Source organism: Chlorocebus sabaeus, chromosome 1 (assembly GCF_047675955.1).
Source record: "Chlorocebus sabaeus isolate Y175 chromosome 1, mChlSab1.0.hap1, whole genome shotgun sequence".
In the NCBI taxonomy this organism is placed as follows: domain Eukaryota; kingdom Metazoa; phylum Chordata; class Mammalia; order Primates; family Cercopithecidae; genus Chlorocebus; species Chlorocebus sabaeus.
Genome location: NC_132904.1, coordinates 69824887 through 69851611, shown reverse-complemented (window position 1 = coordinate 69851611; position 26725 = coordinate 69824887). Strand labels below are relative to the sequence as shown.

General features: G+C 55.2%; 1 protein-coding gene across 4 annotated transcripts in view; it reads right to left on the bottom strand.

Annotated features, from left to right (window-relative positions):
• Positions 1-26725, bottom strand: part of ARHGEF17 (Rho guanine nucleotide exchange factor 17) — a 61032-nt gene that overhangs the window by 2811 nt on the left and 31496 nt on the right. For 2 of the 4 annotated variants that reach the window (XM_073019293.1, XM_008020093.3), the window contains exons 2-20: positions 19563-19640; positions 13537-13719; positions 10882-10998; positions 10577-10669; positions 10183-10359; positions 9784-9834; positions 9420-9529; positions 9228-9313; positions 6584-6702; positions 5989-6202; positions 5363-5436; positions 4295-4494; positions 3800-4101; positions 3080-3329; positions 2702-2788; positions 2294-2361; positions 1934-2082; positions 968-1142; positions 579-848 (exon numbers count right to left, since the gene is read on the bottom strand). In XM_073019293.1, coding sequence (XP_072875394.1) covers positions 579-848; positions 968-1142; positions 1934-2082; positions 2294-2361; positions 2702-2788; positions 3080-3329; positions 3800-4101; positions 4295-4494; positions 5363-5436; positions 5989-6202; positions 6584-6702; positions 9228-9313; positions 9420-9529; positions 9784-9834; positions 10183-10359; positions 10577-10669; positions 10882-10998; positions 13537-13719; positions 19563-19640 — 2803 coding nt within the window. The remainder of the gene's footprint in view (positions 1-578; positions 849-967; positions 1143-1933; positions 2083-2293; positions 2362-2701; positions 2789-3079; positions 3330-3799; positions 4102-4294; positions 4495-5362; positions 5437-5988; positions 6203-6583; positions 6703-9227; positions 9314-9419; positions 9530-9783; positions 9835-10182; positions 10360-10576; positions 10670-10881; positions 10999-13536; positions 13720-19562; positions 19641-26725) is intronic. The other 2 variants (XM_008020094.3, XM_008020095.3) reach the window with 2 other exon arrangements.

The following is a 26725-nucleotide window of genomic DNA, read 5'->3' as shown; positions in this document are numbered from 1 at the left end:
GAACTCCTGGGCTCAAGCAATCCTCCCATCTCGTCCTCCCAAAGGTGTGAGCCACCGCGCCTGGTGCCCTGCTGTTTCACTTTCTAATTCTCAGTCCATTTTCTGTGCTAGTGCCATTCTATGTTGTTTTCTGTTGCTATTTCTATTTCCTGCTCTGTGCATCACTTTCTGATTCCACTTCCTGCCCTATATATCATTTCTAGTCCTGTGCTATTTCCTGGTGTATATAGGAAATATATACAACAGGATGTATTTCCTATATACATATTCTATTTGTGACATATTCTACCTCTTAGGTTACAGTTCCCTCCCTGTCTCCCATGACATTTCTCTGGCCAGACCTTTATATACACACAACACATGCAGGTGCGCACACAAATACACACACACAGACACACACATATACACTATCCTAGATTTCATTTGGGGACTTCCATGACCTATTTCCTGTCATATATGCCACCTCCAGCTCTATGTGACATTTTTTCTCCTTCTCAAAAGCTCTTCTGGCAGGATAATGGGAAGTCCTAAACCAAACGTCCATGATCCCTGGCTTGGGGTATGAGGCACTGACCCACCTGTGTCTGGGGGAGGTGGTGGGGTTGGGCAGAGCAGGTTGAAGCCATCTGGCAGCTGGACTGTGGCCAAGAAGCGGACGTGGCCGGTGTGTCCCTGGCCAAGGCCTGTGGGGCTGAGTGGCGCCCGTGGGCAGCTGACAGTACTGGGCGAGGTGGGCATGGTGAGGACAACACCAGCACTGGTGCCCACCCACAGCAGCTCCTCACACACCAGCAGCGCTGTGATTCGCAGACAGGCAGCCTTGTGCTGCCGGATGATGGCATCCGAGCCTGGGGTGGGAGACAGACCACAGCTGGGGCCAAATTCGGGCCCTGGCTCAGCCTCAGCCTCCTCTACGATCGGGCAGAAAGGCTCCAAGGAGGGTGCTGTGGTAGTTTGAGCTCAGTACCTGCCAGCATCCTGTGCACAGGAGGGGTAACGTCTACTTCTGCCAGCTGCTCAAAGGTGTCTGGATGGTAGAGACACACGTGGGCGCTACCTTTCAACGTCACCCACACACCCAGGCTGGAGTCCACCATGCAAGCCACGCTGCGGCTTGAATCCTGACCCACGTAAAACGTGTGCTAGGGAAGGCAGGGAGAAGATGGGTCACTGGCAGGCCTGCCTCCCTTGGCCCACCCTAGCCTGGAGCTTCGCCAGTGTCCATCCCTCACAACTCACACTAGCGTTTGGTCCTTGGTCTGATTAACCTTTCAAAGCTTGGTTTCACCAGCGCCTCCCAACTTAATTCTCAGGAATTACAATGGAGGTGCTCTTTCCCCATTAAACTTGAGTGATTTAAGGATCAGAGAACTTCAATGCTTAAAGGATTTTAAAATCAGTCACTGGCCTCCCCCTGGACAGGTGGGGAAGCTGAAGCCTAGAAGGGAAAGGTCACACAGCAAGTCAGTCACAGAGCTAGGACCTGAACCCAGGGCTTTGGACTCCTGCCCAGCCAACAATGGAATAAGTGAGAGGGAAATTAAGGGAACCCGTTGCCCCTGGATACTTCTGACATGTGTGCAAGTGACATGTGCAGCACTAAATGCCAGAGTCTAATGCTAATGGATGTTGACATCAGGAAGGACTCCTGTCCTATCCCCAAAGGACCCTAAAACCTGAGTTGAGAGATAGAGTGGGCAGGAGGATGAATAAGATTCCTAATATATATGGGACACTTACTGTATTCCTCATCAGCTAGAGAAGAAATGAGGATCGAAGGAGGACAGGGACTGGCCAGTGTCACTCTGTGGTCAGAGGAAGGCCCTAGCCCTCTGCTGGATGCTGCTTATGCCCCCACCATGGTCTCCGTCTCCCTCTCACACAGACCCAGCTCATCCCACGGTACCAATTCCATCCCCCCACCCCCTGCTACCTCCAGCTGCAGCGTGTCAGGACTCAGGACAAGGACTCGGTTCTGGCAGCCACACCACAGCCGCCCACCCACAGACACCATCTTGGTGATGGGGCTCCCCTGGGCGCCCAAGGTCACTGATTTGAAGTTCTGGGGGTCCCAGAAATGGCCTGGAGTGGGGTAAAGAAAACAGGAAATTCACTCCAGTTCTAAATTTGAGCCTCAGTCTCCCCTGAAATGAGATGTTAGCATTCCCCTTTATAACCAAGGACACCAAGGCCCAGAGAGGGCCTGGGAGTTGCCCACAGCCATATCTCCAGGAGACAGCCCCAATACTAGTAAGGGGATAGGGGCAGGGTGTGGGGGAGAGCAGATACTCACCTGCTTCCCTTTGGTAAACCACAAGGTCTCCATTGGCCAGAGACACAAACACCTGGTTATTCAGATACCTGGGTAGGGAAAAGAGGAAGGAAGAAGGGAGTTCAGGCAGCCAAAGTGGGTTACCCAAGACCAGGGGAACCACAGATAGAATGGGTATGGCTCCCAAGAGGCCACCTCTTCCCACCTATTGTTCTCCAGGTGGGGGTTGCCTGAGGCTAAGAAAAGGGAGTGACTTTCCCGAGCTCACACAGTGTGTAAGAGGCATAGCTAGCCTAGGGCCAGGCCTCTGGCTTCCAAAGCCTCCACAGAGAGGAGGGACAGTAGAGCAGGGGGCCCAGGTGAACAGAAGGAGGCCTGCACGTGTGGCCGAGGACAGTCTAGACAGGAAGGGCCACCCTGGGGCCTTACAAGATGCAGGTCACAGAGGCTGCGTGCTGGAGCTTCATGCTGTTCCTGCGGTCACGGATGCTGTCGGAGGACTGGTACACGTGGACACTGTGGATCGGGGTGTGCACCTGGGACAAATGCTTGGGGCACACCAGCCCCTGGAGTCATCCCTCCACCTCTTTGCCCACAGCACCATGTCTTCAATGCTGGGTGCCTGCCCGAGGTACAGAGGTCCCACAGCCTCCCTGGGATTGTCAGACCCACCGACATCCCTGGTTAGCAGTACCCCTGAGGTGTGACCCAAAGCCCTCCTGCCTCAGCTCCAGGGGACCACATGATTTCCAGAGCAGGGAGCTCAGAGTTCTGGCACTGGATCCCTAGTCCCTCCCCTGTCCCTACCAGCCATCCTCAGTGCCCAGCCACACGGAGCTCTGGTAGGCCTCAGGGTCAACACTCAGCAGGTCCTCAAGGCTGCCCCGGGTGAAGGAGCCGCGGCTGGAGCGGCGAAGGGCTCTCCCATCCATTGGGCTGGTGCTGCAGGGACCGCCAGGCCCAAAGGAGCCAGACAGTGGCAGGAAGCCTGGCTCCTGCTCCTCCTCTGAGCTGGTGGTCTCTGCTGTGGCCTCCTTGGAACTCGGGGTCTCCTCATCTGAGGGAGACAAAGGTCTCTGGCTCCATCCCCCTCTGCCAGGCTTGGGACCTGGTATCTTTCTAGGCCATGCATCCCTCCTGGCCATGCCCCTCCAGAGGGCCTCTCAAAGATGTTCCTCCCCATCCTCGAGGCCTCTGCATCTGCTCCAGCCTGCTGCTCTGCTCACCGACAGCTCAGCACTACAGAATCTTTGATCTCGTCTGGCCCCCTTGGACCCAGTGGCCACACTGTGGGTCCTCACCCCATCTTCCTTAGCTGAGTGCTCCAGGGTCTTCATGATCCCGCCTGACTGTCTCACTGTCCTCTGGATCCTTGGTGTCACATCCCCTGCCCTCATTGCTCTGTGTGCTAACATCCTGAGGTCTGACGCCATGCCTTTGCCCTACACTGATCCCTCCTCACCCCCTTCTCTGAGGAGTCCACCCCTGCCTGCCAGCGCCAAGTTGGAGGAGATAGCCAAAGCTCACTGCCAAAGCTGGAGGAGATGGTGGACCGGCTGGCCTGGCTCTGCAGCGTCCCCGAGGGGCTGGGCGAAGACTCATCGTCAGAGTCACTGTCAAAGGGCACCAGCTCTGGGCGGTGGTCACCCTCGGCGAGGCCCGGCGTCATCTCCAAGCCCGAGCCTGCAATGGAGATGTGAAGGCAGGGCTGTGGCCCAGGCTCCGCGAGCGTCGCGGCTTCCTCGTCCGCGGCGGCCTCGACGTCCAGCTCCGGCCCGGCGGGCTCCGGTGCCGTCTCTAGAGGACTCCTCAGCGACGGAGGAGGCTCCCTGCGAGAAAAGAGAGTGAGTATGAGAGCAGCTGCGAGCCAGACAGGGCCCCGCTAGCGGACACGCCCACCAACCCCGCCCACACTCACCAGGCCCCGCCCACAACCACGCCGGGGCGACCTCAGCGTGTGCTATGACAGGGGTTGGGTCTCCCAGGCCCGCGGTGCAGCCCATCCCGCCGCCCAGGCCTCACCGGTGGCAGCGACGCTGCAGCCCGGGCACCGCCCCAATGCAGAGGATGCGGGCGGAACAGACGGCGATGCAGGCCTCCACGTCCGGCTCGGCGCGCAGGCTCAGCAGGCACACCTGACCCACGTAGCCGTCGCTGTTGCAGACCCACACTTCAGGCGAGGGCTCCGGGCAGCTGTTCAGGGTGGGAGCCGCGCAGGAGAACTGCAGGAGGCGCCAATGGACAGGAGAAGGTGAATGGCAGAACTGCTGCCAGCATTCCCCACTCCTGGGAAACCCGGGCAGAATGGAGGGAGGCAGGCCTGCATGGATGTGTATGGATGCCCTATACACCCCTCTACACACGCGTACACATACACGTGGCACAGGACCCTTTTTTTTTTTTTGCGATAGGTTTTTGGTTTCTGCTCTGTCTCCCAGGCTGGAGTGCAGTGGTAGGTTCATGACTCACTGCAGCTTTGACCTCCAGGGCGCAAGCAATCCTCCCACCTCAGCCTCCTGAGTAACTGGGACCACAGGGGCGCACCACTAAACGTGGATAACTTTTAAATTTTTTGTAGAGATAGGGTCTTGCCTAGTCTGGTCTTGAACTTTTGGGTTCATGTGATCCTCCTAACTTGGCCTCACAAAGTACTGGAATTACAGACGTAAGCCACCGTGCCTTGCCCATGTGACCCTCTACACATCAAATGTACTCATGCCTATGGGATACGGGCATCATGCCTACATGTACACACACATATCCCTGGATATAATCATGGATACATGCATAGAAAAAATGTGATGCTGGTAACCTCTGTACATATGTATGCAACCTCATACAAGCACATAAATGAAGCAACTTCCCGTCATTTATATAGCCTTTGTTCATATGCACGAAGCATACCCATATACATGTATACATGTAATACATATATAGCACCCACACACGTACAGAGAGCTGAATTTTCCAAGACATAAGGAGCAATAGTAATGTTCAAGGTATGTACACAATGTCATACACAAAATAAAAATTCATGAACACCTGCTGGCTTTGAAAACGTGCACCCACATGACCCAGATGCAGACATACCTGCATGCCACTGCGGGTTTTCATGATGGGGATGGCCTTCAGGAACTCAGGGTCTAGACAACTTTTGCTGGATGCTGCAGTGGAGATGGATGGACAGACCGACCCTGCTTAGCACAGTATCCATCTCACCCTGGTCCTGCCCCTGCCCCATTCCCCTTCCTCCCCTGCCCCTCAGGGTCTCTCTAGGGGGAGGCCTGATCCAAGCCACACTAGAATAAGGCAGTCACTCCTGGCCTCAATCTTTTCCCATGTGTATTGTCTTGGGGTTAGACCCAGAGGTTTCTATGGATCTTCTAAGCCATGAACCATGATCAATAGCTTTCCCTGATCTAGCCCTGCTCAGAGTATGTGTAGGGAGGGTATGGAGGGTCCTGGCTATTGGTGCCCACTATGGGGCAGGTCCAGCAGACAGTGAGACCCTAGCCATGGAATCCCCTCCCTGTCAGGGAGGCCACAGCTATTATTTAGTCTGATGTTTCACTGCAGAAGCCCCCCTCCCCACCAGGTGGAGCTGGAGCACAGGGCACTGTGGTTCTGGCTCCTGAAGTCACAGACAGCTGTGAAATGCTTCTGGCCTCCTTCCTGGAGGCTCTAGGAGGAGAGGGCCAGCATGTGCCTTGGCTTACCCAGCTTCCTCTTGGCCTCATCAAAGGCCTGTTCAAAACCAAGGCGGGCATCAGGGTGAGGGAACTCAAAGATGTAGGAGTCGGTGCCCTCAGGCCGAGTGGTGCACAGCTCCAGCTTGGTTGGCGGGAAGGAAAGCGCGTAGCACAGTGCCTGCTTCTCTGACAGGTCCCGGTGCATGGCAGCTGAGAGGTCCCGCAGTGCATCGTCCAGGCTCTGTGGGGAAGAGGGCCCAGGCTTCAGGCCCCAGCATCTCACCACAGCCTGCGCCTGCCCTTGAGAATATGTGGAGACCTGCCTCTCTCCTCAGACAGCAAGTGGGATTGTCTCCTCCCTCAGACCAAGAGGTGGCCTGGATTCCTTTGACAGATGGGGGATGGGCCCTCTGTCACCCTCGGATGGGGATGCAGCTATGTCTCCACCCTCAGACCTGGAACATGTTACTTCCCCCATATGCAGGGAGGCTGCAATTTTTGCCTTCAGATGAGGGAAAGGAACGTCTCTTCCCCCAGGCAAATGTCAGGGCTGTCTATCTCTGAGATAGGGTGAGAAGCCTCCCACCCCCTGGCTCCCCAGCCTTGGGTAGAGAGCACAGACCTGGTGGGGGAAACCGAGGCTCTCAGAGAGCTTGCTCATTTGGCCCAGGGTGGTGAGGTCTTCATCAAGGCGACTGATGGCCTTCTGGATGTTCTCCCGATTGGTGGCTTGGGATGCCCCTAGTGGGGAGAGAGGAAGGCCGTGGACAGATACAGAGACAGACAAGGTCAGGCTGGGACAGACTCTCCTTCCCTCACTGCACAGCCTGCAGCTGGGCCTGGGGAGAGGCCTGACAAACCGAGAGCATAGAAACCCCAAACTCTTGGGGAAAAAGTTAATAGGCAGCTCCCAGAGGAACCCCAGGCCTGTGAGCTGGGGACTGGGCCTGATTCAGAGCCATGTCGTGCAGGATGTCAGGCCCACGGAGAATTCCTGGGAGAGCACGGAGTATGAAATGGTGGCGGGCTCTGCGATACGCAGGCTCCGGCTGACACGGAACTGCTGCGGCGCTGCAGCCTGCCATGGGAGCAGGGGCAGAGCAGACAGAGCCCCAGGCAGTCAAATGTGCTGACCAAGACACTCATCGCCCCACAAAGGAGGGGGCAGTGCACGATGCCCTGGATTTCTGTGGTCCTATCCCATACCTGAACACTGCCAAGTGACTGGTCCTGCAGATGCCCTGCCACCCTCAACCCAAGGCTTGGGATGCACACTGTGGACCAGTGGTCCATACATGGAGCTGTCCCTCCACCCTTGGGCCAGGACACATGTGTCTTGAAATCAAGGGAAAAGAAGTTTCTTTTTGCTTTTTCCTAAATGAGTTTCTTTTCCTGTTTTTCTCTGATCTAGTTTATAGAGTGTGTTATTGGTGTATATAAATTTAGTATTTGGGCCACAGGTTACAGAATGGTAAGGCGTCCCTGGACGGGTCATGACAGCACTAAAGACATGGATCCTGAGACTGGCAAGTCCTGTCCGAAGTGGCCCTGTGACCAGGAACCCCATGGGGGTGAGAGGCAGCCTGCTGAGGACGGGAGGGCACACTTTGTAACTGTAAGATGGAGTCACGCTGGACAGGGAGGCTGTCTCACCACGTCTACGGGAAGAAGAGTGTGTGCTGGGTGGATGGCAGTGGTCTTTCCTGCCAGGTCGAGGCTGGGAACAGCTCTGCTGTTACCTGAATATTTGTGTCCCCGCAACACTCACAAGTTGAAATCGAATCCTGAGTGTGTTGGTATTAAGAGGCAGACCTGGCCGGGCGCGGTGGCTCACACCTGTAATCCTAGCACTTTGGGAGGCCGAGGTGGGTGGATCACGAGGTCAGGAGATCAAGACCATCCTGGCCAATGTGGTGAAACCCTGTCTCTACTAAAATACAAAAAAAAAAAAAAAAAGTTAACCAGGCGTGGTGGCGCGCCCCTGTAGTCCCAGCTACTCGGGAGGGTAAGGCAGGGGAATTGCTTGAACCTGGGAGGCGGAGGTTGCAGTAAGCCGAGACCGCGCCACTGCACTCTGGCTTGGCAACACAGTGAGACTCCGTCTCAAAAAAAAAACAAACAAACAAAAAAAAAGAGACGGACCTTTGGGAGGTGACCTGGTCATGAGGGGGGAACCACTGTGAAATGAGATTTGTGCCCTGATAAAGGGGCCTGAAGGAGCTTGTTCACCCCTTCCACCAAGTGAGGACACATAGAAGGCACCCTCTGTGAGGCACAGGCCCCTTGCAGTTCTGCTGGCACCCTCATCTTGGCCTTCCCAGCCTTCCGAACTGTGAGCAATACATTCCTCTTATTTATGAATTACCCAGTCTACGGTATTTTTGTTAAAGCAGCCTGCAGAGACGAAGCCAATCTACTCCTTTTGACAGAAACTGTTCCATCCCAACCCTCACCACCTGGGCAGCTGTGTTTTCTTCCATATGACTCTGCCCCATTCTTGCTCACAGCTGACTGGACCAGGAGTGGGCACCTAACTTAAAGGTGGTCATTCTATTGACTTGGACCAATCAGAGTAATAATCAGGTGGTACTCCTACATAGTGGGGCAGGCCTGGGTTCACCAAGGGGCCGGGCAAGCCCGTCTGTTACCCTGAGGGCCAAGCTCCAGGTGAGCTCCCCTCCAGCTAAGCCTGGAGCCAGTCTGGGTCTGATCACAGGAGTTATGAGGTAACAGAAAGCTAAAAGCAGTAAGAACAGGGTCGACTCAGCAAGAAGGGAAGAAAGATGCCACAGGAGGAGCGGCTCCTGGAAGTTGCCTCAGCTCTCAACAGTCTCAGCCCCAAACAACATGGATGGCTCCAATCGACCCTTTGCTTGCAGTAACTCAAGCGAGTGTCTGTTCCCTGTGTGTGAAACCACTGAACCAGACAGTGCAACATCATCTAATATTAGGCGCTCAAATGATTTTGCACAGATGAATCAATGGCTAATTACAGTGATGCTGCTCTCTGTGCACCACCCCCACCCAGCTCCCACTGCCAGTCTAGGTCCCTGCCCAGTTGGAAGGCGGTGTGCATGGACAGATTGTCTGGCTCCATGGGTGCCAACTGGGTCCTTCATGCCAGCCCCCTTGCACTGAATGAGAAAGTGAGGCCCAAAAGTGGAAAAGCAGCTGGACAAGCAGCCAGACTGGCTGGAGCTCAGACCCTCCAGGAAGGCTTCTCAGAGGAAGACCCCAACACCCAGAACCCCTAGCATCAAACCCACCTTTGATGATGTCTGTGTCTTCCAGTGGCAGCTTCCACAGCATCTTGTACTTGCTGGCTGTGTCAATGACACTGGCTGCCGTGTACCTGTGGGGAGCCAATGGGGCACTCTGGCTAGGGTCGGGGAGTGGGGCTCAGAGAAGGACAACTGCTCCCCTGCTGGCACCACCCAAACCCCGCCCCAGCCACTCACAGGCTCATGGAGCTGCGCCGCAGGGAGCCTGACTTTCGCTTCAGAGTGGTGCAGACGATGAGGTCCGTGAACAGGAAGAGAGACCGGTCCTTCTTCCCACTGATCGCCTTCTGTGGAGCCCAAGGCAGAATTTAGGCTGGGTGGACACAATCCAGAAGCCCACCCACCAGCCCATAGTGCCCAAGGGGACACTGAGACCCACGGAGGGTGAGGGCTCTTCCCCAGCTGCCCAGAGAGTCAGAGCAGAGTGGGGACTCAACCAGGGCTCCCTCAGGGTGAAAGACCAGGGAGACCTGCAGATAGAGGGTGAGAGGAGAAAGTGAGGAGGTGGGGACAGTTGGGCAGACACTGGGACACTTCTTACCACTTCAACGACCATCTCCTGTCTCAGGAACCGCCGCAGAGGGGCCTGGAGCTGTGGGACAGCAGGGACAAGGTATCTCGAAGGCCAGTTATTAATCCCTATCCCCTCCACAATCCCAGTGATCCCTTGGCCCGACTCCATGGGCTAAGCCAATGGAAGCAGCATGCTGCCCACCGTCCCAACGCCCTTGTACTGCCAGGTCACGGGACCCAAGGTCAGAGACAGACGTGGAAAAACACAGACAGGTGGAGACGTGTGGCCAGAGGCTGGCAGACATGGATGCAAACACACTGTGGTTCTGGACATGGACGCAGCCATGATTCCAGGTGGCCACAGATGCACACAGAGGCTGAGTGGACACAGATGTGGGTGGGGTGGGGCGGGGCAGGGTGCACGCACATCCTCCATGCCCTCGATGTGAGCCTCTATCTCCTGCAGCACGCGGGCATGCCGCTCTGCCTCCTCAGCACTCCGCACACCCTTGTTGATACGCTCAGCCACCTGCTTGATGTTCCGCTGTGCCTCCAGCAGGAGTGGATGGTCTGGGTGGTCCTCAGGTGTATGCTTCAGGAGGTCCTGGGGTGGGAATGGGGACCAGACCTGACTGCTTAGCTACCCCTGGGGCCCCAGACTACTGCAGCAGGAGGGACTATGGGTAGACACCAAAGAGGACTTTCCTACCTGACCCCTAGGGACCCTGATGTTAGGCTCAAAGAGGCAGGGGCCTTAGACCTCCTTGTATCCCCCCATGCTTCCAGGCCTTGCCTACTTGCCCACCCAGCTCCATGCCCACCTTCACCAGAAGCTCGTAGCGTGGGATCCGCTGCACAGGCTTGATCATGAGGTCAGACAGCGCCTGCTTCTCCTTGTTCTCACGCATGCTTTGCTGAAACCCATGGATGGGCACCGTGTGAGGAATGACATGCCAGGGAGACTATGTCCAGGGACAGGTCCCCAGCAAGGCCCATCCAGCTCCCCCTGAGAGCAGAGGCTGGCCCACTGGCTGGGGCTATGGTGCCCATGCTGGGAGCTTCTGGGACCCTCAAAGCTGGCCCAAAGTGAGGGTCACCTCCATCCCCCTGCCCTAGCCCACAGTACCTCTAGGAACTTGAGAAAGGCAGGCCTCGCCTCCTTGGCCACACGCACAGCATCCTTTGCATTGAGGAAGTTATCAATATAGGCGGAATAGATGTTTACTAGGACATCCTTGGAGAACTGTGGAGGAGGAGGCAGGTTGGGGACCCTCAAGGTATCCCTCACCCCACCTCACCCTGTCCTAGTTTTCACTGATTCATGAGTCGCCATCTTTTCCCTCCAACTAGAAATGATACAGTCTCTAAGGGATCAGGCATGTGTCTTGTGGCTCTAAGTGTGGTCGCGTTTAGGCGTAAGTGCATGTGTACACATGGATATACGAGTGTGCATATTATCTGGGTGTGACTGTTCATGTATGCACATATGTAGACCTGAATGTATCATGTGAGCTCAGACCTGGTTCTCTCACTTCCAACTAGGTATTTCCATCCCTAGATCTCCAACCTCATGAAGTCCAGTCAGGCAGGTCTCCCTTTCCCTGTTCTCTGAGTGACACAGACTCATTCTAGTCATTTGGCCTCTGCTTATGCAGATCCCCGTCCCGCCCCGGGAATGCCCTTCTTCATCCAAATCTTGCCCTGCCTCAGGGCTGTGCTCCAGTTCTGCCTCCTCTTGGAAGTACTCCTTTCCCTGACTAGAGATCTGCCTGATACTCCAGTTGGCCTCTGGCTTCTCCTGATCTCCTAGGACAAGTTCTCCCTCTCCATGAAAAGTGCTCCCATCCCACTGACAGTAAAGCCCAGCTCAGGGCAGGGCATACATACAGCTGGTGGCTAATACCTGCTTGATGCTGATGGCAGACTCAATATGGAGGTTATTGGTAAGAAGCCTTGTCTGGGAACCAGGACACCTGGCTTCCTGTCTCAACTGTACCACGGATAAGCTACGTGACCACATTAGTGATGTTTGTGTACACTTCAGAGTCCTGTCTCTCTCTCTCTCTCTTTTTTTTTTTTTGAGATGGAGTCTCACTCTGTCGCCTAGGCTGGAGTGTGCAATGGCATGATCTCAGCTCACTGCAACCTCCGCCTCCCAGGTTCAAACGATTCTCCTGCCTCGCCTCCGGAGTAGCCGGGATTACAGGCGTGCGCCACCACTCCCGGCTAATTTTTGTATTTTTAGTAGAGATGGGGTTTCACCATGTTGGTCAGGCTGGTCTCAAACTCCTGAGCTCGTGATCCGCCCACCTTGGCCTCCCAAAGTGCTGGGATTACAAGCGTGAGCCACTGCGCCCACCCAGAGTCCTGTCCCTCTAAGGTGCCAACTGCTCCTGCCTCTGGACAGAACAGGGCAGGGCGTGAAGCAGCAAAGGGAAGAAGACAGCCCTCACCAACCACCCCCACCCTGGAACATAGCATCCTGTGCTGACCCCTCCCTGGGGGTCCAGGGCTTTGCCGTAGTCCATGGTCAGCATCAAGGTCTAGGCAGGGGACTGAGCTTACTGACACTGAGGGTGACGATGGGCTGGAGACATCAGCACTCAATCCAAGCTGGGACCCCATCACCCCTGTCTGGTCCCATCAGTTTCCTGGTCAGCAAGGACATTCTAAGATGGTTCAAGGCCCCATCCCACAGCATAGCAAATATACTGAAACATATATCCCACAGAAATAGATATAATTTTTCACTTGTAAAATTTCTGGAAGAATTTTTACAATTTTGCTTTTGAAATTATGTGGCTCTGAGAAACCATTTAGTTTGCATTTGGCTATGATTTATCAGTCATGGTGTATTCTTGGGAATTCTGGCAAAATAAAATGGAACTGGAAGTTTTTCAAATGTAATTAAATTCTTATAAATACTAAATTTAACAATGAATGAAAATGGCATGCTGTGTTTTACAGGCATTTAATTAAATGCTTATTGGTTTTGCTTTTGATGTTCTTTTTGAATTCTGAAGTCAATACCTTTTCTAAGTTCTCACTCACTATTGTGGGAGCTTGACAAGTGTACAGTGGAGATCTGGCCTGTGGTGAGGCAGTATGGGGTAGGGGAAGCCAGGGCACTGGAACCGGGCTTTCTGGAGTTGAGTCCTCCACAACTTCCTAACTGTAACTTTCATCAGGTTACCAATCTCTCCATGTCTCAGTCACCAACTTTAGAATCAGGGTAACCACTGCACTCTCCTACTAGGGCTGTTGATAGATACAACACATTTAGATCAATACCTAGCAGACAGGTATGCTATTATGATGAAAATATCTGATGGAGAAAAAGTCAAGACTCAGCCAGCATCAACATCCAGCCCAAGTCCAGGGTCAGGACCAGGACAGTTATTTTGGTTCCAGTAAAGATAGGGTGGAGGTCAGTACCAGCATCCATCTGAGGTCTGGGTCAGCGTCAGCACCAGCTTGGGGTCAGGACTAGAGTCACGTCAGTGCCAGCCGGGGGCAGGGTAGGGTCCAGGATCAGAGTCAGTGTCTGGCTGGGGTCGGAGTCCGTACCAGAGTCTGGCCAAGCTCTGGGGTAGGGGAGTGTCCAAGTTCAGTCCACCCAGGGGCTGGGGTAAGTGCCAATGTCTAGCCACGTCCTGTGGTCAGATCTGGGAACAGAGTCAGCATCTAGGTGGGGCGAGTGGGGATGGGGATCCATGGCCACATCCAGCCCCTTCCAGGAGGGCCTGTGCTTGTGGGAGCTGGCAGCAGCGGGGCCACTCACCGACTGGACGAGCAGGGCTCCCACCTTCTGCTGGGCATGCCAGGTGTGCACGCAGTGCCGAACCTGCTCCAGAAATTGCTCGTGGTGCTCCAGGAGCTCGGGGATCTGGTCGAAGATTTCGTCCACCAGTGCAGGGTCACAGAGCACAGCGTTCTCTGGCTGCTTCAGCGGCTGCATGTAGCCCTGAAGGACCCACAGGGTTGGTGCACACTCCCTCAGAGATGCCGCCCCACCCCACCTACACGGGGCCCCTGTGTGAGTGCACACAGAATCACCCGGGCCTGCAGCTCAACACCCTGCCTTCCACATCTTCCTCTTGAGACCAAGAGCTCCAGGAGAGAGATGGGAAGACCTAAGCTCATGCCCTCATTGCTGAGCCCAGGGCCTGGCACAAAATGGGAGCAAGGATGCTCAGGAGAGGTTTGTTTAATGCGTGAACAAATAGAGCTTGGAATGAGGAAAGCAAGATGGGGCTCCTTGAAAGACCTCCCACCACTAACTCGGCAAAGATTTACTGAGCACTTACTACATACCAGCCACTGCTCTAAGAATTGGGAGACAGCAGTGAATAAGAAAGACCACAATCTCTGTCCTGATAGAGCTTAGGATCTAGTCTGATGAAACACACACATTTTTGAAAAAAGATTTTAAAAAAAATCATATTTCATGAAATCTAAGAAATATTTTATTTTATGGCAAAGTCTTGCTCTGCCACCCAGCCTGGAGTGCAGTGGTGTGATCTCAGCTCACTGCAACCTCCACCTCCCGGGTTCAAGTGATTCTCCTGCCTCAGCCTTCTGAGTAGCTGGGATTACAGGTGTGCGCCACAACACTCGGCTAATTTTTTATATTTTTTGTAGAGACAGGGTTTCACCATGTTGGCCAGGCTGGTCTCGAACTCCTGACCTCAAGTGATCCACCTGCATCGGCCTCCCAAAGTGCTGGGATTACAGGCATGAGCTACTGCACCTGGCCATTATTTTATATTTAAGAAAAACTGGTTGCCAATTAAATTATGATATGCTACCAATTATAGAATGAACCTGATTTAGGGACATTAAAACGTGAAGACCACAAGTCTCAGAATGGGTGATGTGTGGAAATCTCGTAGTTAGTTAAAAGGCGGTAAATGTGGCCGGTCGCGGTGGCTCAAGCCTGTGATCCCAGCACTTTGGGAGACTGAGGCTGGGCAGATCACCTGAGCTCAGGAGTTTGCCACCAGCCTGGACAACAGAGTGAAACCCCGTCTCTACTAAAATACAATAAATTAGCTGGGCATAGCTGTGTGCGCCTGTAGTCCCACCTACCTGGCAGGCTGAGGCAGAAGAATTGCTTGAACCTGGAATGTGGAGGTTGCAGTGAGCTGAGATCGTGCCACTGCACTCCAGCTTGAACAGCAAAATAAATAAATAAATAAGGCGACAATGGTGTGAAGATAAAGCAGGAAGGATCATGGGAGATCACGATACCACATGGGAAGTTACTGGAGGCTCTTAATGACACTCTCCGAACGCTTTTTTACAGATTTCAGATCTGCTGGCCAGTCTGTGACTAAAACTCCAGTTATTTTACGTCAAATCTACATGCAATGATGTTCCCCTAGCTTGAATGGCCCAGCTCAGGGGCCGGTGCGCTTGTGGAGAGGTCGCCCTCTACTGGCCCTACGCTGTAACTGCAGGCTGAGGAAACAGGAGGGTGTTGTTTGAAAAAGCATATGTGATGTTGCAATAACATTTATATTAAACATTTTTAAAAATCTGGCTTGTTTTGTAAAACAAGTTTGAGAAAGTAAAGCTCAACAGAATCCTCTCTCTTGGTTGGGGATTCTGAAAAGGCCGGGATGACGGTGAGGAGATAGGCAGGCAGTCTCCTACCCACAGGTGAGCCAGCTCCTGGGCTGGGTCAGGGCCTGCTGCTCCACAAGCAGCAGGAGCAGCAGCTAAACCGCTCACCTCAGGGTCCAGGCACCCACACAGAAGTGGGCACACAGCAGGAGGAAAGAACAAACAATGACTGAGAGCCCAATATGGAACCTGGCACAAGCCCCATTCACTCACCAATGCTCAGCCCGCCCAGCTAGCACTGGGCACTTCACTGCACAGACCCCCTGTGGGGCTGACATGTGAATGGTGGGAGGCAGGAAAGAAGCACAATAAATACGTAAATTACTACACAGCACATCAGAAGACAGTGAGTGCTACACAAAAGAGGAGTAGGATCAGGGTGCCAAGGGGAGGGGGGGGCTCGTCAGGGTGGTCAGGGAAAGGGGTGTTTGTTAGCTTCGAGTGTTAGAGTTGAAAATAGGCTCAGAGGGTGAGGGTGACGCTGAGGAAGGGGTATAGCCCTAGGACCTAGTTTCAAATCCTCCCTCCTTCTGGCTCCTAACTTCTATTTAACTTCTTCGTTCATTTTGAACACCTGGCCTGCAGGAACAACACTTATCAATTACTGAGGGCAGTGATCGCTGGAAGTTAATACTGGGACTACAGAGTCCAGTCTCAATTTGAATACCACTGTGTTCCAGGCAGGGTAGACAAGTGGGTGACAGGGAGGACCCAGAGTCACGATGACAGGGTTTCAACCCAGGGTGTGCCACTTCCTAAGTCTGTGACCTTGGACAAGTGGCTTTACTTCTCTGGGTCTCAGTTGCATCATCTGCAAAATGGTGTTTATAGTCAGATTTATATGAATTAACTCACTGTTCTAAAGCATTCTGAACAGTGCCTGGCACATAGTGGGCACTCAGTAGATGTCAACTAATACCACTCACTAGATGGATGACCCTGGGCAAGTTTCTTAACCTCTCCAAGTCTTCATATAAAGAAGAAAATAATATCTACCTCACAAAATTAATACAAAGATTAAATGCAACTTTTTACCATGCTTGCAGAGCCGCAGGCAGTATGCTAAATTATAAACATGTCTCTTTAATTACCTGCACTCAAGGCAGGTCTATTATTATCTCCTCTCTACAGATGAGGAAACTGAGGCAGAGACTGGTTACGTGACATGCTCCGGGTCATACAGCTGGCCAGGAGATGGAGCCAAGTTTGAATGCTGGCGGCTTGGCTCTAGAGTCATGCTCCTGTCCTGGAGTCAGACCTCAGTCCTCCTCCTATACTCCAGGGCTGCCTGCAGGGACAGTCCTCGGGTTCATGTGACACCCTCCTGTCCACCTCCACCTAGCTCACCCAACACTCTAGCTTCCTCCACCCACAGGTCCTGCACCCTTTCCCAAGTGCAGCCCTGGATGGGTCCAGGAGATGTGGTGGAGGCAGAAAGACACGCCCAGGCCCTGTCTGCTCCCAGCTCTCCACTGCTCCTGCCTCCTGCCTGTGAACAGACATGGGTGCCGTCATCACCTTTTGTTTTTTTGTTTTGTTTTGTTTTCTGAGACAGGGTCTCACTCTGTCACCCAGGCTGGAGTACAGTGGCACGATCTCGGCTCACTGCAACCTCCGCCTCCCGGGTTCAAGCTATACTCCTGCCTCAGCCTCCAGAGGAGCTGGGATTACAGGTGCCTGCCACCATGCCTGACTGATTTTTGTATTTCTAGTAGAGATGAGGTTTCACCAAGTTGGCCAGGCTGGTCTTGAACTCCTGACCTCAGGTGATCTGCTTGCCTCAGCCACTCAAACTGCTGGGATTAGAGGTGTGAGCCTCCGCGCCCGGCTCACCTTTAAATCTTCTTGCTGGGAGATAGGTAGATTAGCTACATTTTGCAGGCAAACTTGAGGCTCAGAGAAGATGAGGTGATTAGGCTAGTATCACCCAATGAGGACGCAAGTGACTTAAACCCTGGACTGTCTGACCCTAATGCCTCCAACTCTCACCTAGGGGATGGCAAAGGACCCCCTCAGGCCCCTGCCATGTCTACTCCTCCTGCCTGGCATTGTGGTTGCATCCCTCCCATGGCTTCCTTGCGTGCACAGTAAAGCCCAGCTCCATACCCAGCAGCCTTCCTTCCTGCAGCCACCCGGCTCTGGTTCCCTGCTGCTCTAGGTTCCTTCCAGCCTCCCGGCCTTTGTCCCTGACATACCCTTTGCGGGGAGCCATCCCTCCGGGCTCTCTCTGCTGAAATCTACCTACCCTTCAGGTCTCAGCTAAATACCCCAACCCCAGGGAAGCCCTCCCTGACCCCCACACCAGGGCAGGCCCCCTTCTGTGTTCTCATCTCCCCATGCACTTTTTAAAAACAATAAACAAACACAATGTATTTTATGGTAAAATATATATAATACAAAATTTACCATTTTAAATGTACAGTTCAATGGTATTAAATACATTCATAATGTGTGACTATCCAGCTCCAAAACTCTTTTTATCCTGTAAAACTGCAACCCTGTACCCATTAAATAGTAACTCCCCATTCCCTCCTTTCTCAGCCTGGCACCCTTTCCCTGGCACCCACCATCCTACCTTCCATCTCTGTTCTGACTACCCCAGGAACCTCATACAAGTGGAATCAGACAGTGCTTGTCCTTTGAGACTGGTTTCTTTCACTTGGCATCATGTCCTCCAGGCTCATCCATGTTGTAGGATGTCAGAATTTCCCTCCTTTTAAGGCGTATTTCTGTTGTGTGTATGTACTCTGTGTGTGCACTTCTGCATCACCATGTGTCACTGTGCGTGATGTCTGGCTGGTCACTGTCGGTCTCTGCTATAGCCCGTGAGCTCCAGGAGACAGGCCTGTACCACTAATGCCCCTGCACAGAGAACACTGCCTGGAGCACAGAAGGGGCTCACTGTGGATTTGTGGAGTGAGTGAATGAATGAATGGTGAGTGAGTGAATGCTCTGGATGTTTCCATAGGGTGAAGGTTCTACCTTCACCCTTTGCTGTCACTCTGCCCAGCTTGCTTGGGCAAATTCATCCTCAACGGTGACTGCCAGGCCTCACTTCAGCTCAGGTCCACACTCATCCAGCCCCAGGCCATGTGTGTATCCAGGCTGTGGGCCGTCCCAGGTTCATGTCTGAGCCTGAACTCGCCACCTTGCTCCAGTTGTGCTTCTCCCCTGGGCCCCAGCTTTCCAAGCCCAGACATTATCTTGGGCTTCCCCACCTTGCCCCCCACATCCAACCAGTTACCATGCCTGGCCTGACCAGTTTACCTCCTGGTTGTCTGTCCCCAGCACTCCCTTGCTGTAACCTCTATCCTTGCCTAATGTCAATGGCCTTGACCTCTTCTGCCACCCACCTTCCCAGCTGTCAGACAGATTTCACCAAGCATGAATCAAGCCACACACCTCCCCTGCTCAAAGCCCTTTGCTGATCATCCAGGGACCCTGGCAGAATCTACTCCCTCCAACTGGTGTTCTAGGCCCCCACACTGTGGCCTCCGCCGACTTCGACGGCATCGCTATAGGACCAGCGCCTTGTGCTCTGTGCTGGTCACGTGGCCCTCTGAATGTGCCAGGCCTCACTTGGATTTGCAATGTGCCATTCCTGCTGCTGAGAAGACAGGTCTCGGTGGAAGCGAGCACCTCCTCCAGGAAACCTCCCTGATCCCAGGCTTAGCAGGTGCCCCTCGATGTTTCTAGAGTGCCCGTATACTCCATTATGTCCTCAGCAGGATGGTGAGCTCCTGTGGCAGGGGCTGGGCTCTCTTTTTCATCCCTGTGTCTCCTGTACCTGGAACAGGGCCTGCACACAGCAGGTGCTCAACACTAAATTCTAGTCAACTCCTACTTCCCAGTCAGAGAATACAATGGAGGGGGCACACACCAGAGGGAGTTCACGGATCTAAGTTCAGGGTCAGCGTTGCCAGGGGGACGTGGAAGAACAGTGGGGTAGGGACGCCTGCCCTGGGGTAGCCTGGCCCCTCTGCATTCTCTCCTGCCCAGGAGAAGGCTTCCTCCTTCTCTGGGATAGCCATGTTGGGGGTTCTCCACGGAAAGGCGATGGGTGCCAGGGACATGGCTCTCTGGCCTCAGTCCCTTGTCCATGAAAGGGGTTTGCTCACACCCATCTGACAGCCTCCTAGGCTCAGAAAGGCTGTTCTCAGGGGAGTGGGCCCCGAGCCCCACCTGCATCAGGGTACGCAGCGACTCCACATACGACTGCTCTGTGTCCAGCAGGGTCATGGCCACGTGCTTCCGCATGTCCTGTGGGGACAGGAGCAGAGGGTGAACAGGGGTCTTGTTGCCCCCAGACCCCATCACCTGTAGCCATGTGGTGCCCAGAGAACCCGTCCACACCCTCTCCCTGCCCTCCTGCCCCTTCCCTCCTGCCACCCAGGGCTCCCGGCTATTCCCCTGAGGGCCCCACAGGCCCTCCACTCTGCCAGTTGCTCAGCTGCTCCCCCTGCCCCCCACTTACACCTCAAACACGTGGCCTCATGCAGTTAGGCCCTCACTCCTCCGCCGCTGCCCCATCCACCCACTTCTTGGCTCCTCTGCCGGGCTATTGAAAAAGGTTCTTTAAAAAAATCAATAACCTTTCACATTTGCAAAGAACAATGACTCCAGGCCAGCACCCACTCCAGCTGCCAACTCTGAAGACCCCACTTTCAGGCTCAGCGCTATGGGGACATACCCACCAGGCTGGGCTGCCCAGCATCCCTAAGAGTAGATACCATCACCCTGCTACAGAGGAAGACACTGTGGACCAGAGAGGGGAAGTCAGTGCTGAAAGTCACACAGTTGGGCAGTATCAGAGTTCAGCCAGTCTCAGATAAGGCTGGATCCCAATTCTGTCATTTAAAAATGTTAACTAAGCCCTCCTATGCGCTAGGCACTGTTCTAAGCATGACATATTATTCAATAATCCTGGCCACCCTGTGAGGTAGATGTTATTATTCTCTTCATGTTAAGGAGGGGAAAAAGGAAACCCAGACACCGATGCCTCCATCCTATGGATCTGATGACCTGAATTACTGAGTTCCCAAGGGGTCATACAGTCTCTGCACCCACACCCCCAGGCACACGGTGCTCATCCCTGTCTGGGGGGCCTTCTTTGTGTTCAGCCCCTGGGACTGAACTTACCTGCTGCTCCTCTCCACCAGTCCCTACACCTCTACCCCCACATCCCTATCTCCAGGAAGCTTTCCCAGATAGCACTAGCCCCAACAACTTCCCTTCTCTGGCAGAGACTCCACTCTAAGCCCTAGACCCCTAGACTCCACTCCTGACCCCTCTAAGGCCCTAGAGTGATCCTGGGCAAGGCCCCTAACTCCTCTAGGCTCCAGATCTCTCTGTTCTTCTCCTCTCTCCACTCCCCTCCTAAGTCTCAGCTTGGCCTGAGCACCTGGGACCCCACCTCGGGCTCCTGCCATCAAGGCCTGCTGGTTCGAGCAGGTGCTGTGCAGATGGCAAAGCCAGGGTTCCCATGTCTGTGGCATCCCTCCAGCCTTCACCTCTAGTCCCTCAGGGTAGGGACTCAACCAGTGGGGCAGTGCTGGTCACTGCTATGTCCAGGGCCCATGTCTTAGTGGACCTGAGCCCAGGCCTGTCCAGCTTGCTTGACCCAGCCACTGCTCCCCCTCTGCTGGTGGCACACCCACTTCAGATCTCTTGCCCTCTGACCAGGGACTCAGGGGCAAGACCTGTCCCCACAGTGTCCTATAATGAAGCACACTCAGAAAAGTGAGCTCCCATGCTAGGAACTCAGTGGTGGGGGTGTGAAGGACATCCCTTGGGGCAGGGAGGAAGGGGGGCTGGCTCTCCCCATCCTTATTAGCCCACCATTGCCAGCCCTGGGCTCTGACAGGTGGGAAGGCACCTCAGAGCCTCCGGAAACAGCAGACCAGAGCCTCAGAGCCTCTGGAGACAAGCAGACCATCTATCCTTGGTACTCCTGTGACCTCTAAAAAACCAGGGCAGCTTCCAGAAGGAGGCAGTGGGAACAAGGCTCACTGTATGATGGAGAGCTTGGGAGAGTGTGGGGGGCCAGGAAGGCCTCCCGAGGACAGGCCCAGATGCTTAATCCTGCCCTACCCCACTCCAGGGACATCTCAGCACCCCACAGACATGGCCTTGCTTCAGCCTCACACTCAGCTCTGTGACACAGGTGTTCCCATTTCCACTGCACAGGTGAAGGGCCACGTCAGAGAGGTGACATGACTTGTCCAAGATCACACAGCCAGTGAGTGGCAAAGCAAGGACCAGAGTCTCTTCAGCCACCCCATGACTCTCAGGGCTCCAGTCCCTGGAGTTCTCGCCCAGACTAACTGGGCAGCCACAGGCCACAGGTCCCCAGCACTGCCCTTACTGGCTGTGTGACGACTGTGGTGTCACCTAACGGTGGCTGTGTGACTGTGGTGTCACCTAACGGCCCTGTTTCCACATTCTCTTCCATGAAATGGAGCAAATAACCCCTCTCTCCCATCACCATGAAGGCAAAGGCGGCAGTGAGTGGAGCAGCTCTGTCCACACACAGCAGGTCACCAGTGTCCACCCTTTCTCCACCTCAGTGAGACGGCATAGGGAGCTCCCTGACAGCAGGGCCAGGCCAGGTGCGGCCCTGGGCCTCTCAGCCACCCTCCTCCGCCCACACCACGGCCCCATCAGGCCCAGCGGGCAGTATGATGGTCATGGTCAGGGAGGCTTCCTGAGAGGCAGGGCTGGCGCTGGGCCTGATGCCAGGAGGCTGGGGTGACACGGGGAGGCTGACGCTGCAATGCCCGCCTCTCCCAGCCTCCTCCCTGCGGCAGAGCACAGTGGCCTGTCACTCAGCTGTCAGGTAAAGACACGGAAAACAAGGCCAGCTCCCTGTCACTGCGTGAGCAGCCCTCCACACGTGCCCAGACACGGGTGTAGTGTGCGGGGGTTGCGGGGGTGGACAGGGGAGGCAGGAGGCAGACAGCGCAGCTGTCAGCCTGAACAGCAGGCCCACCTGTTCTGGGCGGGACAGCCCTGCAGGCCCAGCCTTGCCACAGCGCCCCTCATCCCTCACCAGTCCCATCCCCAGACCTTTGCTACACCAGGCACTGTGGGCACTGGGGGATACAGCAGGAAGCCAGAGGGGGCCACTCCTGGGATGACTGGGGCATCACAACCCAAAGACTAAAACCCTGATGGTCACAGTGTGAAGACAGACACGCACACAGAGATGCCATAAAGGCAAGCCGCCCCACACAGAAATAAAAAACACAGCCAGGTCACGCAGCTGAGAACCAGGACCGCCAGCCCAGAGACTTGAGGTTGTGGAGAGACACAACACAGCATGGGGAGGGGACAGAACTACAGCCCCCAGTGGGGCCGGGAGCATGGCACAGAGTCCAGGCCCAGAGATACACAAAGACGGGGAAATAGCCCCAAGACGCCTCCCCTCCCCTGTAGGGGTAGGCGCACCTAGCAAGAACGGGAACGCTGCTGTTCCCACCGCAGCATGACTCCTCCAAGGACCAGCAGGCCCAGCGGCAGGGGGAGGATGGCAGTGGGGGAGCAAAACTGACTCTACCTTCCAGCACACAGATACACCAGGGCCACCTCAAGCCTAAGAGGAGGGCTGGGAAAACCTCTCCTTCCTGAGCCTGTGGAACCAGGATACCACTGGCGACAGCCTCGGCTTCTATAGGCACCCATTCTGCAAGCCGAGTGCCACCAGGCCTTGACCCTCAGCACCCTGCCAGCCACACCACCGCCTGCCAGGGTTCCTCACCCTCAATCTCCCGGTCTCCATCTCCGGTCACAGAGAGCTCCTGCGCCCCATGCCTCCCCTCCTCCCACCGTCTCCTGGGTTGGCTCCTGGGTCGGCTGAGTTCTAGGCCGTGGCCCAGGTCCCTGGCTGCCCCTTCCCCTGCCCGTACCTGGGCCTCCCCAGGATCCTCGGCGTCAGTGCTGCTGCCCCCGGTGGGCTCCCCGGAGGCGGTGGCTGGGCCCAGATCGCGCATGTCTTCCAGCGCGATGGTGAACTGGGCCAGGGTCTTCACCATCTGCAGCATGCGGCCGGCCCGCCGCCGGGGCGGGGGCGCCGGGGTGGCGGTGGGGGCGGGGGCGGGGGCGGGGGCGGGGGTCGGCGCAGAGTCGGGGGCCCCTTCCCACTCTCGCTCCCTAGGGCCTCAGCCTGGCCGCGGCGGCAGTTGCAGTGGCGGTCGCGGTGGTCAGTTCCAGCGCCGATCTGAGCGCGGCTGCCGGGCCGGCGGCGGCGCTGTTGCCTCCTCCGCGCTGGGAGTGCGCCCGGCGAGCCAGGCGCGCGCGGCGCAGCTGTGGGGAGGAGGGTTCCCGCCCTCTCCGCCGCCCCATCTACCCCAGCACGCTCTGGGCTGCCCTCGCACCCGCCCCTTCCCCCACGCAGCGGCGTCCGCTCACGGACCCATCCCCCGCCCCAGGACACAAGTCGGCGCACACCCGTGGACAAAGGCGGCGACATGTACTGTACCCAGCGCGGGCACACGCTGAACGCAGCTTCCCACCGAGGAGCCACGGAGCACGGGACACACACAGGGGCACGAACACACCTACACGGAACAGGCCACGCTCATGGAAACCTGCCTCAGGTCTGGACCCGTATGCACAAGGGGTCAGGCCAAGTGCACCCACATCAACACAGTCCCTTACAGACCTTAACCTTGACACACACGAACATGATCCATCCTTGCGCCCAGACAAGTGCTTTTGTGTTTACATAACTATTGTCAGGCAGAAACAGGCACATGTGTCCAGGCTTGGACATTTAGAGATGTGCACACATACACATCCCTGGTCTTCCACCCAAGGGAGGAGCTCTTGGGCCTGAAGGAGGGCAGTTATCACTCAAAGGACCCACCTTGAATCATCCCTACCCCTGCCCCGACCCAGCTTGGCCTGTGTCCTGTACTTGGGACCATCTTGGAGGGTTCCAGTCCTGTCCCTGCCCATCCCCCTCACCCCTAGACTGTGCTCCCATCCCTAGACTGTGCACCCCTAGACTGTCTCCAAGCAGGATCCTCACAAGCTGCTGCTTCAAAGCCCAGAGTGACGGCAGAACCTATCCCAGACTCAATTTGGACTGAGGGGTGGGGGTGACCTGCTTTTGCACCAGCTCCCACTCCGCAAGATGTGGGGGCTCTGAAGCACCCTGCAGCTGTGCCTGAGCCCTGGCTGACTTCATGCCTTTTAGTGTGCTGCACGCTCCCATGCTCACCAAGCCCCCAGCTGACTCCCTCTCCCAAACCTGGTTTCCCCTGAGTTTCCTGCACAGTAGACATCCTGACCCCATCGATCAAGCCAGGCCCATCTGTCCCCACGTCTCATCTCCTTGCTAGTGTGCTCCAGCCACTTCTGTTTTAACTTCCAGAAATTGACCATGCTCTCTCCTGCCTCAGGGTCTTGGCCCATGCCTTTTCCCTCTCCTCGTAATGCTTTTTTCTTTTCCTTTAAGACCAGCTTCAGGCAGGCGCGGTGGCTCACACCTGTAATCCCAGCACTTTGGGAGGCTAAGACGGGCACATCACCTGAGGTGGAGAGTTCGAGACCAGCCTGACCAATATGGAGAAACCCCATTTCTATTTTTTAAAAAATTACAAAATTAGCCAGGTGTGGTGGCGCATGCCTGTAATCCCAGCTACTCGGGAGGCTGAGGCAGGAGAATAGCTTGAACCCGGGAGGCAGAGGTTGAGATGAGCTGAGGTTGCAGTGAACTGAGGTCGCGACATTGCACTCCAGCCTAGGCAACAAGAGCGAAACTCCGTCTCAAAAAGAAAAAGACCAGTTTTAGTGCAAATGCCACCTCCTCAGGGAAGTCCAGGGAAGCCTTCCCTGATCCTCAGATTAGGTCATGTGCATCTAATTTCTGCTCTTAAAGGCTCTCATTTTTCCTTACCTTAACCATGTACTGCAGTTCGTAAATATACATTTAAGCAATTACTAGATTGAGGCCCGTCTCCTCCCAGGAGACTATAGGCTTCCTGAGGGCAGCGTCCTTGTCCCTTTTATAAGCCAGGGTACTGTGCACACAGTACAGGCTGGCTTAATAAGCCCCCAATAGCTCTTCCTCCTCCCTTCTCCCCACATGCCCAGCAGTTACTGACTGAGAGGCAGACCAGCCTGAACAGCTCTCTGCCTCTTACCCTCCCAGCTGGATGGATTGTGGGCTTCTCTGCGGATGGAGCCTGCTCCTCCTTTTCCTCCTCCTGGGGCTGGGCATGCAGGGGGTCTGGAACAGCCAGACCAATTGACTGAATGGTGGCTTGAAAGGGAGGATGGACAGGCCTATGATCCAGTCCAGACATCCAGGTCCCACAGCACATGCAGAGTGGTGGTTTGAAGGCCCCATCCCTGGCTCATTGCTTGGTCACTGAGGATACCTAACCCACATCTGGCTTTCTCTCAGGGCACCTCGTCCCCCATCTGACCCTCTCAAGCTACACGACCCTGGGCATCAGCTTCCTCTGAGTGGCTGAGAGGCAGTGTGTGGCTCAGAATTCAGAGAGGTGCATCCATTCCCTCACTAGCTTCAGTGGGATGGGCCCTGAAGAGATCAGTCCACCCTTGTTGGCCTCCAGGGGCTACCAGACAACACAGGGCTTTTCTCATAGGGCTCAGCAGAGGGAGTCACTGCTACTTGAGGGGAAGGTTTTCAGGGAGGGCTCCCTGAAGGAGGCATGGCATGAACAAGGTCCTGAGGTCAAGAGATCCACAGGCATATGGGTGCCCAGAAGGCAGAGTTCACTGACAGGCCCTATCCCCAAAAGGGGGCGGGACTTGGTGCCAAAGCACTGCTTGTTGCTGCTACTTCATTAAGGATGGCTAATTAGATCCAAGCCTGTTGTCTTGGCAATGGAGTGGGGCTGGTGGGTCGGGGAGATGAAAGGAAGCAAAGAGAAGGAATAGGAGCACATGGGTCGGTTGCTGAGGCAGGGTTTCCGGGGAGGGTCCCATAATAGCACAGGCATCAGAGCCCTTCAGGATGAGGTCAGCTGGGGTGGGGGCTGAGAGCACCAGGCGGGCCACAGTACCCCTATGCTGGTTGGTTCTGCTGTTGTTCCTCTGAGCTCCTGTTCTGAGTGCTGATTTTATTTTCCTTTGGGGTATGTGCAGTTGTATAGAATGAGTGTGGCTCAGAAGAGTTTCTGTAAGTGTACAAAGTGCTTGGTGAAGGTCTACCCAGCCCTCCTCTCCATACCCCACACCCCACCATAAACACCTCTTCTCCCATGAAAGAGCCACACTCTCACCTGCTTCTTAGTCAGGGAAGGCAAGACAAAGAGGGGAAAAAGGGCTCTGCTCTACAAGAGTACCACCCCACTCCAGGAGAGGCAGGCTGGGGG